Here is a 14610-nt window from a genome sequence, read left to right as displayed (position 1 = left end):
ACCTGCGCTCGCCTCAGTGCTGATCTGGCTCTGTGGTCGTGGCCCGCAGCAATCTGCGCTCGTCTCAGTGCTGATCTGGCTCTGCGGTCGTGGCCCGCAGCAATCTGCGCTCGTCTCAGTGCTGATCTGGCTCTGCGGTCGTGGCCCGCAGCAATCTGCGCTCGTCTCAGTGCTGATCTGGCTCTGCGGTCGTGGCCCGCAGCAATCTGCGCTCGTCTCAGTGCTGATCTGGCTCTGCGGTCGTGGCCCGCAGCAATCTGCGCTCGTCTCAGTGCTGATCTGGCTCTGCGGTCGTGGCCCGCAGCAATCTGCGCTCGTCTCAGTGCTGAACTGGCTCTGAGGCCATGGCCGGCAGCAATCTGCGCTCGTCTCAGTGCTGAACTGGCTCTGTGGCCGTGGCCCGCAGCAATCTGCGCTCGTCTCAGTGCTGATCTGGCTCTGTGGTCGTGGCCCGCAGCAATCTGCGCTCGTCTCAGTGCTGAACTGGCTCTGTGGCCATGGCCGGCAGCAATCTGCGCTCGTCTCAGTGCTGATCTGGCTCTGCGGCCGTGGCCCGCAGCAATCTGCGCTCGTCTCAGTGCTGATCTGGCTCTGTGGCCATGGCCCGCAGCAATCTGCGCTCGTCTCAGTGCTGATCTGGCTCTGCGGCCATGGCCCGCAGCAATCTGCGCTCGTCTCAGTGCTGAACTGGCTCTGCGGTCGTGGCCCGCAGCAATCTGCGCTCGCCTCAGTGCTGATCTGGCTCTGTGGCCGTGGCCGGCAGCCATCAGGCTCCTGCACTGAGCTGGCTCAGTTACTGTGGAGTCACTTTCAGGGACCCTGCAGTTCATATTCTGTATATTACTTGTTTAAAATTATTTGTCCAATTTATTTCCCCCCACACATTGAGTGTTAGATGGTCTTTGTGGTGTGGGGTTTTCCTGTGCTTCTGTTGAGTGGCTGCCTGCAAGATGAATCTCAAGGCTGTATATGGTATACATTAATGTTGTTGAGTGCTGTTGACTCATGCCAACCCTATGGACAGCGTAGTTGTCCATAGGGTTTTTGTGTTAAGATATGGAAGTATATTGCCAGGCCTTCTTATGCGCAGATACCACTGTTGCCCAAATTGGGACCTGGCCATTTTCAAACTCAGGATCATCTGCCTTGAAGTCCAGTGCTAATGCCACAACACCACCGACCAGCCCATGGTATACATATTTTGATAATAAATGTACTCTGAATTTTGAAATTATTTTTCAATTACGGGTGTAGTACATTTACAAATATGTTAATTTATTACAATACCGTAGCTGTGATTTATGGGTTCAACTAACAGCATGGAATATTTTGACAGTGTGACAGTAATCTTATCCAGGACCATTAGAGATCAACACTTCTCAGCTGTGATTGTAAAACGTTCTCTTTGGCTCGACTTGCTGACATGAATACTGATTTCTCCTTCTGGTAATTTTCCCCCTTCCCTCTTCAATTCCCCATTCTGGTCTCTTCTCCTCACCTCCCCCTGGTGCCCCTCCTCTTTCCCTTCCTCCCATGGTCCACCCTCCTCTCCTATCAGATTCCTTTATCTCCAGCCCTTTACCTTTCCCACCTTCTTACTTCACCCCAACCCTCCACCTGATCTCACCTTCACCTTCTAGCTTGTCTTCCATTCCCTCACCTTCTTATATTGGCAACTTCCCCCTTCCTTCTCAGTCCTGAAGAGGGTGTCAGTCTGAAATGTCAACTGTTTATTAATTTCCACAGAGGCTGCCTGACCTGCCAAGTCCTCCAGCATTTTGTGTTGTGGTCTCTGAAACCTTCATTGGTTTACCATAGATAACAAAAATACCATGGCTACTTGAAAGAAAATTTACAGCTGGCTCAGCTGAAGAGCTTAAAAACAACACCAATGAGTGAGCAACAAGAAAACATTTCTGTACAATTTTTATTCTTAATTCCTTCTTGCTGACCACAAGTGAATATACATCATTTCCAAGGACAGGTTTCAGGGATGTTATAACATGGCGCTATGCAAAACCATAACAAATACTGTACAACATGTACACTACCAACTAGGGGGAATAACTTTGCAGCGTCAATTGCATTTTTAATGTGCATATACAGGCAGAATTAAAAATAGACATCCTAACTTTAAAACAAATCCTGAAACATGAACGGGCAATGAAAAAAAGGTAACAAAAATACAAAACGTTGTATCAAAAGTTTGTTAATAGATGGGTTTTTCTCAAGGTAAGGAATGTTGAACACTTCTCATTCCAATAATCAATTGGTGCAGGCTCGTTTTACTTGTCATGTGACAGGAAAAAAATACTACAGTTACGTACTTGACATCCATCCAACTAAATTATGGATTTACAAATACTCAACACATGCCAAAAACATCCACTTTCGGAATTTAACAAATACAGAGCACATTCAAAAATATGCTCAGAGGAAATCACTATGTACAAACTGCAGAGATTAAACCTCAGAATTAATAAAAAAAGATTTACAGAATTTTCTGCTGTGCAACAACACCAAAATTCAATTTTAAATGACTTACATAACATTAATGGGTGCCTGATTTTTTTCTATACATTAAATATGACACAATGGAGTGGCGACAACCATAGTACAATCTGTTCTTCGTTCAGTCCAGCTAAAGCACATTCTTCGGTGGTGGGCTTCTCATTGTCCCGAGCCAGGGCTCAGTTGGGTTTCATGGGGGCTTTCAGTCTTACTGCAGGGGCCGTTCGTACTTGCACCTTGGCCTGCTGGCCCTGTCCGTCAGAGGCTGCGGCAGGTGGGACCGGGCTCTGTGGGGTCGGGGCCTGGATCTGCGGAGAGGCGGCCGTCACTACTTGCTGCTGGATCAGCTGCTGCTGCTGCACCACCTGAGGTGCAGCTGCCGTAGGGATCACCTGGACCTGCTGGCCGGTCGTCGCCTGCGACAAGGTCATCGTCTGTGGCTGTGCCTGGACCTAAAGAGATCACCGAGAGGGCATCGCTTAGATTGCAAGTATTTCTTTAATATATTCCAATCCTTCAGTCTGGGACATGCATCCTTTTGACAAATCACCAATTAGTGTTTCCAATAGTGTGAGAGTCTAGGAACAGAGCACACAGCCTCAGAGTAGAGGGACATCCATTTAGAACAGAGACGAGGAGAGATTTCTTTAGCCAAGAGGGTGGTGAATCTGTAGAACTCATTACCACCGATGGCTGTAGAACCCCAATCATAGGGTGTATTAACAGTGGAGGTTGATAAGTTGTTGATTAGGAAAATATAAAAGGTTATGATGGGGAGAAGGCAGGAGAATGGGGTTGAGAGGGATAATAAATCAGCCATGATGGAATGGTGGAGCAGACTCGATGGCCAAATGGCCTAATTCTACCCCTGTGCCTTATGGTCTTGCTATTCAGCTGAGACACTGAAGGAAGCAAGCAGCCATACTGATGCTTCAACACTACAGTTGTGGTTTGGAAAAAATAAATATGGTGGTTTACTGGTCTCTCATTGATCCTGTTATAGTTAATATTCTACAGATTTGCCGAGTATGCCTGCAGGAAAGTGAAACTCAGGGTTATATATGGTGACATATATGTACTTTGATGATAATTTTGCTTTGAACTTTGAACTATTAATTATTTAAACAGATTGTTTCAGAATGGACTTGAGCAACATAGAGACACACCAACAACCTGTCCATGCTAGCCTTCTAGCCTTACCAAGGGGAATGAAGCATGCAGAATTATAGTTTTCATTATTATTCAGACACTTTTTGCCCTGTACAGAGCAGGAAAATGGAATGTTAAAATGCTAGCTCTGCCCTCTGGTCCTGGACTATTGGAAACAACAGCTGGTTCAATCAGTTTCAGAGATAGGCTTTAGTCTGGATGGATTTGAAGAGTGAGATGTTCAACTTTTTCATCTCCAAGTGAACAAGTAAATTAGAAAATCACAAATCTACAAGGGAGCTGCTTTGGACACAATCAAAGTAAGTAACTACTACAGAAATGGCTTGAAATCTTAGTTTGACTCTACCTGGGTCATGGTGTACAGTTTTCTGCATCATAAAGAGAAAGCAGATTTCTGTGAAAAAGGGCCATATGACCATAAGACAACCTCCCCTTAAATGCACTGTGACCTGGCCTCCACAGCCACCTGTAGCAAAAATTCCACAGATTCACCACCCTCTGGCTAAGAAACTCTTTCTCACCCCTGTTCTAAATGGATGTCCCTCGATTCTGAGGCTAGTCCCTCTGGTTCTAGATTCACCCACCAAAGGAAAGATCCTCTTTACATCCACTCTATCTATGCCTTTCAACATTTGGTAAGTTTCAATGAGATACCCCCTCATTCTTCTGAATTCCAGTGAGTACAGGCCCAGAGCCTTCAATCGCTGCTCACATGATATGCTTTTCATTCTCGTGAACTTCCTCTGAACCCTCTCCAATGTCAGCACATCCTTTACTAGGTCGCCTAAAACTGCTTACAATAATCCAAGTGAGGTCTCACCACTGCCTTATACAACCTCAGTATTTTATCTTTGCTTTTATATTCTAGTCCTCATGAAATGACAGCTAACATTGCATTTGCACTCCTCACTACAGATTCTAACAGCAAATTAACTTTTAGTGATTCCTGTAGGAGTACTCCCAAATCTTTTTGCACCTTAGATTTTTAAATTTTCTCCTTGTTCAGAAAATAGACTATGCTTTTATTTTTTCTACCAAAAAGCATGACCATACACTTCCTGACACTATATTCCATCTGCCACCTTTTTGCCCATTCTCCCAATCTTCTGCAGCCTCTCTGCTTCCTCAACACTACTTGCCCCTCCACCTATCTTTGTGCTGTCCACAAACTTGGCCACAAAACCATCACTTTCTTCATCCAAATCATTGACATACAAAGTAAAAAGAAGCAGTCTCAACTCAGACCCCCATGGAAAACCATGAGTCACGGGTAGACAATCCAAAAAGGATCCCTTTATTCCCACTCCAAAGGAGTTAGAGGATCTATCAGAATGTAGAGGAAATGACAATCAGAGGACAGAACAGACTGGACTTGTTCCTCGGGAAAAGAGAAGCACAAGAGGTGACTCAAAGAAATTTTTCAAAGTTGTCAAAGTCTTCCAACAGGATAGAGATAGAGACAATATTTCCACTTCAAGAAGAAGACACAACTTGGGATCATAATGATTGAATAGACTTTAATAAATACAAAAGGACACCATTTGTTTGATTAGAGGGTTGAGAATGTGCAGCTTTTTTCCAGACGGATTAGTTGAGAGGCAAGAGGAGAAAATTGTGGCGCGATTATCAAGAGCAATGCTAAGGCGCTTAGGTGAAGCACATGGACTAGCATTAAACAGTCTTCATTTGCAGCCCACCTATATGCTGTATTTTTGCCCACATACATAATCTAGATCGAGGGATATGATTCGGTAGACCCCACTTTACCAGCTCAGTCAAAAGCTTTGTAGAGTTCAGCCAGGGGACAGTGGGTATCCTTCTGTGCGATATCAAAGATTATCAGAAAGCAAAGATGGAGAACTGAAGTTACTTGCACATACTGGAAAAGCTGGAGATGTTCTTGTTAGAGCACAAGGATTGAAATGTGTCTTTTTATAAGTTTTAATAAATAACTATTATTAGAAAGTGCTGTAACCAGAGAAGAGACATAGGATTGAGAAGGGGAGGCAACGAGTTGTGATCAGGAAGGACAGTGAAATACATTCAAGTAGAACTTTCAAATGGCAGTTGATAAATATATAAAGAGTAACATTAGCAAGCAGGGAGACTAAGTGGACTTATTTCAAAGGGCAGGCAGAGCACAGTGGTGAAACTGGCTTCCTCCTGTTTTAAATGACTCCATGCTCTAGAAACAAGCTCTCGAGTCCCTTCCTCAACTCATCTCAACATGGGAGATGTACACCTGGGAAGAATAGCCAACACACAACAAGGCATGCAGAAGATAAACTGGCAAGAGAAAAAAAGTATAGGTAGGAGAGGAAAAAAACTCGATGGAGGAAACAGTGCAACACTTCCTCTTTCATGGTGGAACTCGGAGTCCTGCCACTGTGCAGAGATTGTAGAGATAGGAAAAGGTGTAGATACCTGGTGAGCCGTTGATACCATCTGCTGGATACTCCCCACACTTGCTTGCTGTTGAACCATTTGTGGAAGTTTTGTAACCTATTGAATAATAGCAGGGTATTATAACTTCAAAGAATTATTTTGCTTCTGTTTCAGAGGTCATGGAGGAGAATATATTGTAAAACAAAAGAAATGCTGACCAATCACATCTGTGTTTCAGACAGCGAGAAAGAAGAAGTAGCAGTGGGCAGAAAAATGCAGAAACAGAGCAAAGAGTCCACCCAATTCCCAGGAAGCAGAGTGAGACTCCACATCAACTCCGTGGATCGGCAGCAACTAAGACAATCGTAAACACTGTAGGCCTCAGGAGAGGGTCAGCAACTTTAAATTTCTGTGTGTTACTATTTCAGCAGACCTGTCCTGAACCCAGCCCACAAGTGCAATTGTGAAGAAAGCACGGCAGTGTCTCTACTTCCTTAGGAGTCTGCAGAGATTCAGCACCACATTTAAAACTTTAAATGTGTGATGGAGAGTATATTGACTGGCTGCATCACAGCTTGGTATGGAAACATCAATGCCTTTGAACGGAAAATCCTGAAAAACGCAGTGGATTCGACCCAGTATATCACTGGTAAAGCCTTCCCAACCACTGAGTACATTTACATGAAACGCTGTCATGAGAAAGCAGCATCCATCATCAAAGACCTCCACCACCCAGGCCAAGCTCTCTCAGGCTGCTGCCATCGGGTAGAAGGTACAAAAGCCTCAGGTTGCACCACAAGGTTCAAGAACATTTACTACCTCACAACCATCAGGCAACAGAAGTGGATAACTACACTCACTTGCCCATCCATTGAGATGTTCCCACAACCAATGATCTCACTAAGGACTCTTTATCTCGTGTTCTCATTATTTATTGCTACTTATTTATATCTGCACAGTTTGTTGTCTTCTGCACTCTGGTTAATTTTTCATTAATCCTGCTATAGTTACTATTCTATAGATTTGCTGAGTATGCCCACAGGAAAATGAATCTTAGGGTTGTATGTTGTGACATATTTGTATTTTTATAATAAAATTACTTTGAACTTTCAACAAACATCATATAAACAGGCTGTTAAAACAATGAGCAACTGTATCACTTTATAGGTTCTGTGTAAGTAAAATTGCAAAGAGATGTGCAAACTTATGAAAGATAAAAGAGCTGTCCTTTTAACCTCCTGAGACTGACTGACTGGAGCCTGGAGAAGCTCCTAATAATTATTACCTACAGATCTAACGAAGTATATTCATTCAGCTTCAACTCAAAAGGTGAAGCATTCAATTAAGATAATGTTCATTATTTGTCCAAAAAGATAGCAGGATTTTAATGCAGCTTTCCAGCCTCAGTTCATTGTTCATGCTTACATATTTGGCATCGTAAAGGTGCTTAATTTATATGTTTATAGTCTGAGAGTATGAGGTGTATGTAGTGACCAAGCAGGGAGGGGTAGGACCTTTGGTGATGGGGTTTGTCATGTCCACTACTTACTTAGGTCCCCACCAGACACTCAGCTCTCACCTGTGGCTCCAAGTAGCGGTTTGTGTGCAACAGCGGCCCACCCTGGTGTATTGTCGTGACAGGCAGGCTAAAACAGGTGAGGGTAGCTGGCAGGCCCCATCCCCTGGGCTCCAGCGGACTGGGTGGATGAGATCTGCAGTGAGATCCAACAGCCAGGAAAGTGGCTCTGCCATGTATCGGTTGAGCAAAGGGCACGACAAGACACAGAGGAAATCACGGTCATCCACTGCGACCAAGAAAGAGCCCAATATGTTTGCACCACTGGACCCGGATTTCTGAGATTAGGAGAGTGGAAGTATCCCAGTGCCACAGCTTTTCCATTTTAAAATCTCGCCCGTACAGGCTTCCAGTCATTGTCAGATATGACGTTCAACCACCATTCATATGGAAGTGGGCTGTTAACTTTCTCTGTTCTCTCCCCTCCCATCGGCAGAAGATACAAAAGCCTGAAAAACATGTACCACCAGGCTCAAAGATAACTTCTGTCTGGCTGTCATATGAACACTGAATGGCTTCCCAGTAAAATGGACCCTTAGAGAAAAGACTACTTATTTGTCACATGTATCTCGGAACAGTGAAATGCATCGTTTATCTCAAGTTAAATCATCAAAGATGTGCTGGGGGCAGCCTGCAAGTGTCAACACGTTTCCGGTGCTCAGAACTTACAACCCTTACATCTTGGGAATCGAACCTGATGCTTGAAGGAAACTGTAACACCTTACTCTGCATTCTATTATTGTTTTACTGTGTACTACCTCAATAATGGTTCCATGAGGTTGTAGTGGGGATAAGCTCCCATTACCTATTAAAGAGCTCCCAATGGCGTCCACCTCAAATAGCCTCTGATAACCAAGTCCAGCTCCTGGCCTTCATGTGTGACTGGAGAGACATGGATGGATTACTGTCACCTCAAACCAGTTGCTTTAGGCAGATGGGGCTGGGCAGCTCATCTAGGACAAGGAAACCTCTGATCTCAAACCTCTGCTGCCTTGCAGCTATACCCACTCATGGAGAAGGCTTTGGGAGTAAACCCTGAGGGAAAAAATCCAGACCTGGAGTCCCTAAGGCAGTCTGACGTTGAGTTTAAACACTGGCAATTCCTGCAATGTTGCTGGTGCCCAACTGCATTGGTTTCTGCTGTTCCTTTGGGTTCATCAGATGCATGGAGGGTGGGGGGGGGGGGGGGGGGGGCTTGCTACATGGGCAACATCTATGGTTGACCCTGATCGGCAGAGACCTCACTCACTCAGCCCAACAATCAGATGTAATCGATTGATCTGTTGGGGTGAAGGCAGGTTCTTCACTGTACACTGGTACATATGAAAATAATAAACAACTTTAATGAAGCAAGGTCAGACAAATGGCTGCACAATAAACTCAGTCTGAGCTATATCGACTCAATGTCATCTGAAGCTTCCCTGACTTGCCAATTACTTGCTTCAAATTTTAATGACAAACTCCCTTCTTGGGTAAATCTCTTTCTACCATTAAGCACATCTACATGACATGCTGTTGTAGGAAAGCAGCAACCATCATCAGAGACCCCCACCATCCCGGCCATACACTCTTCTCCCTGCTATCATCAGGAAGGAGGTACAGGAGCCTCAGGTCCCACACCACCAGGTTCAGGAACAGTTATTACCCCTCAACCATCAGGCTCTTGAAGCAAAAGGGATAACTTCACGCCCCATCATTGAACTGTTCCCACAACCGTGGACTCACTTTCAAGAACTCATCATCTCATTTTATCAATATTTGTTGCTTATTCATTTATTTATATTATTCTTCCTTTTTGTATTTGCATAGTTTGTTGTCTTTCGCATACAAGTTGGTGCAGTCTTTCGTTGATTCTATTATGGATTTATTGAGTATGCCCTCAAGAAAATGAATTTCAGATTGTATTTGGTGGCATAGAGAAACAGTCGGCCCTCCTTATCTGCGGACAAATGATTCTGGGACCCCCTGAGGATACCAAAAAACGCGGTTGCTCAAGTCCCTTATTTAACCTGTCTCAGTCCGATGGACTTTAGGACCTGGCGCAGCTCTGAATCTGCAGGGTTTCTGTTCACGAAAATAATCATGATCATGATTAAAAATAAAGTGCAAGTAATAAAGCGATCGGAAAGAGATGAAACGCTATCAGTCATTGGAAAAGCGTTAGGCTACAGTCAGTCAACGATCAGAACAATTTTAATGGAGCATGTGAAAGGCCCTGCCCCGATGAAAGCAACAATTATTACTAAGCAATGCAGTGGCTTAATTATTGAAATACATACGTTTCTTAAATGTTTTATTTGCATAGAAAGGTAAAATATATACTATATACAAAGACAAATGTTTGACTAACTGATGCTAAATAATACCAGATGTACCTGTTCCAACTTCAAATCCGACTTAAAGACGGACTCAGGAACGGTCCTCATTCATAACCTGGGGACTGCCTGTACTTCTAAATCATCTCTAGATTACTTATAATACCTAATGCAATGTAAATGCTATGTAAATAGCTGTTATACTGTATTGTTTAGGGAATAATGAGAAGAAAAAGTAGTCTGTACATGCTCAAACAATGAGTGCTGGAGAGAGAACTCCCAGGTTTTCCTGATCCGCAGTTGGTTGAGTCTGCACATGCGGAATCCGCAGATAAGGAGGGCCGACTGTACTTAGATAAGTTTACTTTGAACTTTAAAAGTAATAAGGGACAGAAGTATAATCTTAAAGATTAACATGATGTAGTCACCAGTGTTTTGCCTTGACTGTCTACAGGAGGGATGAGTATTGAATTCGAAAAGCTTGAGGGTGTAAGAGGAACTAAAATCCCCATGGAAAAAGAGGGATTCCCTTTCTGAAAAGACAAAGGCTTTTTGCAACAGCTCCTTGGTCTCAGTGGCACTTCTACCGGTAGTAAGATTCTGATGCAATTGCAGGTTATATAAATTCTCAGACTGCTCTGGTGGGAACCAGCTCCCTGAATTATCCATCCATTAACACCACCAGGCTCAAGGACAGCTTCTAACCCACTGTTATCAGACTCTTGAATGGATCCAAGTACAATAAATAAATTCTTGGCCTCATAATCTACCTCATTAAGACCTTGGCATGCGATTTATTTAAATATCCATCTAGTTAGTTAGTTAGAATTACAGCGTGCAATAGGCCCTTCCAAACAACCAGCCACAGCACTCAGCAACACAATTATTTAACCTGAACCTAATCACAGGACCAATTAACCTACTAACCGGTACGCCTACGGACTGTGGGAGGAAACCAGAGCACCTGAGGAAACCCACATGCTCACAGGATGGATATACAAACTTCTTCCAGAGGAAGCTGGAACTGAACTCTGACATCCCATGTTAAGATGGACTCTGGGCCCTACTATCTACCTTGATACGATCATGCACTTTATCGCTTATCTGCACTGTACTTTCTTGGAAGGTTTTACAGTCAATTGTTCTTATTTTACTTCATTTTGGCTCGATGATTTGATCTTATGAACAATGTGCAAGACATGGCTTTTCATTGTATCCTGGTACATATGACTATCATAACCAATTACCAATTTATCATTGTCCAAACAGCGCACCAAAGTGACTGAACCCAACGTTTGGACGACAATTTAAGCACTGGGCTGAATCGAAAGGTCAGGTATAGGCTGAATCATGGCAGTGGAGACCAGGCCCCACAGCGTATCAAAACAACTGAACCCGATGTTTGGACAACGATGTAGGCACCGGGCTAGATTGAAAAGGTCAGGGTGTAGGGGGCCGAGGCGAGGGATGGGCCGGCTCAGTTTGCTGCTACACAACGTTTACTCAGCTCTGTGCTGAACTAAGGATTTGTAGACAGACTCTCTCTGTGAACTTCAGTTCAAATCACTGTTTGGTCGCGCTTATTGTTTGCGTGATTTGTTTTTCTCTTAATCTTTTCTCTGCATATTGGTTGTTTTGACGGTCTTTTTATGGCCACTTTTGGGTTTCTTTGTTACGTGGCTGCCTGTTAGGAGATGAATCTCAAAGTTGTATAATGTATACCAGGTTATACATTGACAATAAATGTACTTTGAACTGTAACCAGTTACCTGAATCTGTGCCTGCATCTGCTGTGGTCCTGTCTGCTTCTGGGCCTGAGCGCCCAGGAACTGCGGCTTCATTCCTGACTGAAGCTGGCTGGTGGTGTAAGTAACCTTTTGTTGCTGTTGCTGTTGTTGCGATTGCACTGTAACCTGTTGTGTTATCTAAAACCGGGGTACAAGTCAGAGGCAATATCAAAACGGGTGTTACCCCAGATCACCCCTGTACATCCTTCCTCAGAGTGGGGTCAAGCACGGTTTAAAGGCCGATACTAAACACAACACGCCTTGACGATCAAAGGTTCACCAAAAGTATGGAATAGGAAACTGCATCTAGAGCCCCCGCCCCTTCTCCTCACACTCCCTCCCCCAAACACCAATAACAAAGAAAACAATAGCAGCCTCATTGACAGAGAAAGAGAAAACAAGCAAGGGAAGAAAGAGGAAATGAGAAGGGAGAGGTTGTGGGGAGGGAAGGTATGTAATGGTCTTTGGCCAGAACTGTCTACTTCCTTTCGGAGGTCAGAGCATACTTAGAGTATCATGAGCAATTTTGGGCCCCTTACCTAAGAAAAGATGTGCTGGCATTGGAAAGGGTCGAGGATGATTCTAGGAATGAGAGGGTTAATGTATGAAGATTGTTTGATGGCTTTGGGCCTGTATTTGTTGAAGTTCAGAAGAATGGGGGGGGGGGGGGGGGAGAGATCTCACTGAAACCTATCGAATATCAAAAGGCTAGATAGAGTGGATGTGGAGAAGAGTGTAGGACCAGTGGGCACAGTATCAGAATAGAGGGGTGTCCGTTTAGAACAGAGATGAGGAGGAATTTCTTTCACCAGAAAATGGTGAATCTGTGGAATTCATTGCCATAGATGGCTGTGGAGGTCAAGTCATTGGGTATATTTAAAGTGGAGGTTGATAGATTATTGATTAGTCAAGGCACCAAAGGTTACGGGAGAAGGCAGGAGAATGGGGTTGAGTGGGATAATAAATCAGCCATGATGGAATGGTGGAGCAGACTCGATACCAAATTGCCTAATTCTGCTTCTTTGTCTTATGGTCTTTCTCTCTCTTGACCATGCTTGTCTAACCTGCTGAGTTTGGTGACTTGATAGAGATGTACAAGATAGTAAAAGTGGACAGCCAGAAACTTGTTTCTCCCAGGACAGAAATGGCCAACATTTGAACGACATAGTTGAAGGTGTTTGGAGGAAAGTGGCAGTGGGGTGAAGTATGTCAAAAAGATTTGAGGGTACAGTAAAGAAGGTAGATATGGTGTATCTGGATTTCCCTAAGGTGGGACAAAAAAGGTAATTCCATTCTCCACTCACGTGACCTGCCATCCTTCTGGATTTGTTTTAGTGTGACGTGAACTTCACTGTGCCTCCATGATTGGTTAGAGGACATTCAGAGAGAGGTGAACACCAAATGAGCTCTAGCCACCCCTACGCACACCCCCCCCCACCATTCCCCTCAACAGTTTCACAAGCTGGTTAAGTGGATCCTACCTTCTGCTGTGCTGTGATAGTGGCAGCCTGGATGGCAGCTTGTCCCTGCGTTACCTGCGACTGGCCTGCTTTCTGCTGCTGCTGCTGCTGCTGCTGCTTGAACTTCAGAAGCTGCTGCACCTGCATCTGCGAGAAGTGTGATGGTATGGCAGCCTTCACCACCGTCTGTCCTCCTGCTGAAGCAAAAGTGAGAAAGCAAACATTATGCAGTTTAACAGTGGCACATTGCCTGCTCAAGGAGTTTACTGTTGTGTATATCACCATTGTCTATACCTCCCACACCCTGAGCGCTAACGGCAAGAACACACTGGGAATGCTTTACAATATACTCAGCTCTCTACAAAACAAGTCTCTTCACAATAATACACACAAAATACTGGAGAAACTCAGCAGACCAGGCAGCGTCTATGGAAATGAATAAACAGTCAATGTTTTGAGCTGAGACCCTTAATCAAAACTCCAGGATTTTATGTGTTACTCTAGATTTTCCGATCTGTAGAAACATCCACTTCAATTATCCACAAAACGGTGGAGGAACTCAGTGGACCAGGCAGCATCTTGGGAAAAGCATAAACAGTTGACGTCTTAGGCCAAGACCTTTCATCAACACAGTCCATAAATGCTGCCTGGCCTGCTGAGTTCCTCCAGCATCTAGTGTGTGTTGCTTTGGATTTCCAGCATCTTCAGATTTTCTCATGTTTGCAAGACTTCAGTCATGTTACTTACAGTGTTTTTTAAAAAATCAGATTCGGACAAAAATCATTTTGTTCTCTTTTACACTCGTGTACTGAATAATAACAATAAACAATCTTGAACATTTACAAATTTACAGATTTGCTAGGAGAGCAAATAGCCAATTGAAATCTCTCCATTTGCCCCTGTTCAGAGCAATAATCTATCCCAACTTGGTATTTTGAAAGGAACAACAGACTCCGATTCCACCTCCACATTCTATGTCATTAGAACAGTGTGTTCTATTATTCTGATAATAATCCTAAATTTTGGTAACCATTTCTACTGCCATTAACAGAAGTTTATTTATTTACAGTACTGGGCAAAAGTCTTAGACACACAGATATAGCTAGGGTGCCTAAGCCTTTTGCAAGGTACTATATTTGTCAACGTGGAGTGCCACGGGAGGGGTGCAGAATAGGTGGCAGAGGAGTGCTGGTGGCGGGGGGGGGGGTGGGTGGTGTGGGTGCAGACACACCTACCCATGAGACACCAGGTAGATCATCTGATTCTAAACTATTACTTTATTGATCATTACAGAATGTCTCTTTGGTGCTTCCCGCTCCCTCCCCACTTTCCCTAACCATGATCCCCTCTCCCTGCCCCCTTCCCACTCTCAATCCACAATAGAGACCCATATCCAAATCAGTTTT

At 44.0% G+C, this 14610-nt stretch overlaps 1 protein-coding gene across 13 annotated transcripts in view; it reads right to left on the bottom strand.

The window, feature by feature from the left end:
* Window positions 1–1909: 1909 nt before the first annotated feature.
* ep400 (E1A binding protein p400) overlaps window positions 1910–14610 on the bottom strand; it is a 217800-nt gene continuing 205099 nt past the window's right edge. For 11 of the 13 annotated variants that reach the window (XM_059994601.1, XM_059994604.1, XM_059994607.1 and 8 more), the window contains 4 exons: window positions 13226–13401; window positions 11727–11882; window positions 6106–6183; window positions 1910–2963 (listed from right to left, as the gene is read on the bottom strand). In XM_059994601.1, the coding sequence (XP_059850584.1) occupies window positions 2691–2963; window positions 6106–6183; window positions 11727–11882; window positions 13226–13401 (683 nt within the window). In that variant the 3' untranslated portion in view covers window positions 1910–2690. The remainder of the gene's footprint in view (window positions 2964–6105; window positions 6184–11726; window positions 11883–13225; window positions 13402–14610) is intronic. The other 2 variants (XM_059994605.1, XM_059994609.1) reach the window with 2 other exon arrangements.

The sequence above is a fragment of the Hypanus sabinus genome, chromosome 18 (assembly GCF_030144855.1).
Source record: "Hypanus sabinus isolate sHypSab1 chromosome 18, sHypSab1.hap1, whole genome shotgun sequence".
Classification (NCBI taxonomy): domain Eukaryota; kingdom Metazoa; phylum Chordata; class Chondrichthyes; order Myliobatiformes; family Dasyatidae; genus Hypanus; species Hypanus sabinus.
This window is presented reverse-complemented; position numbering and strand designations above follow the sequence as displayed.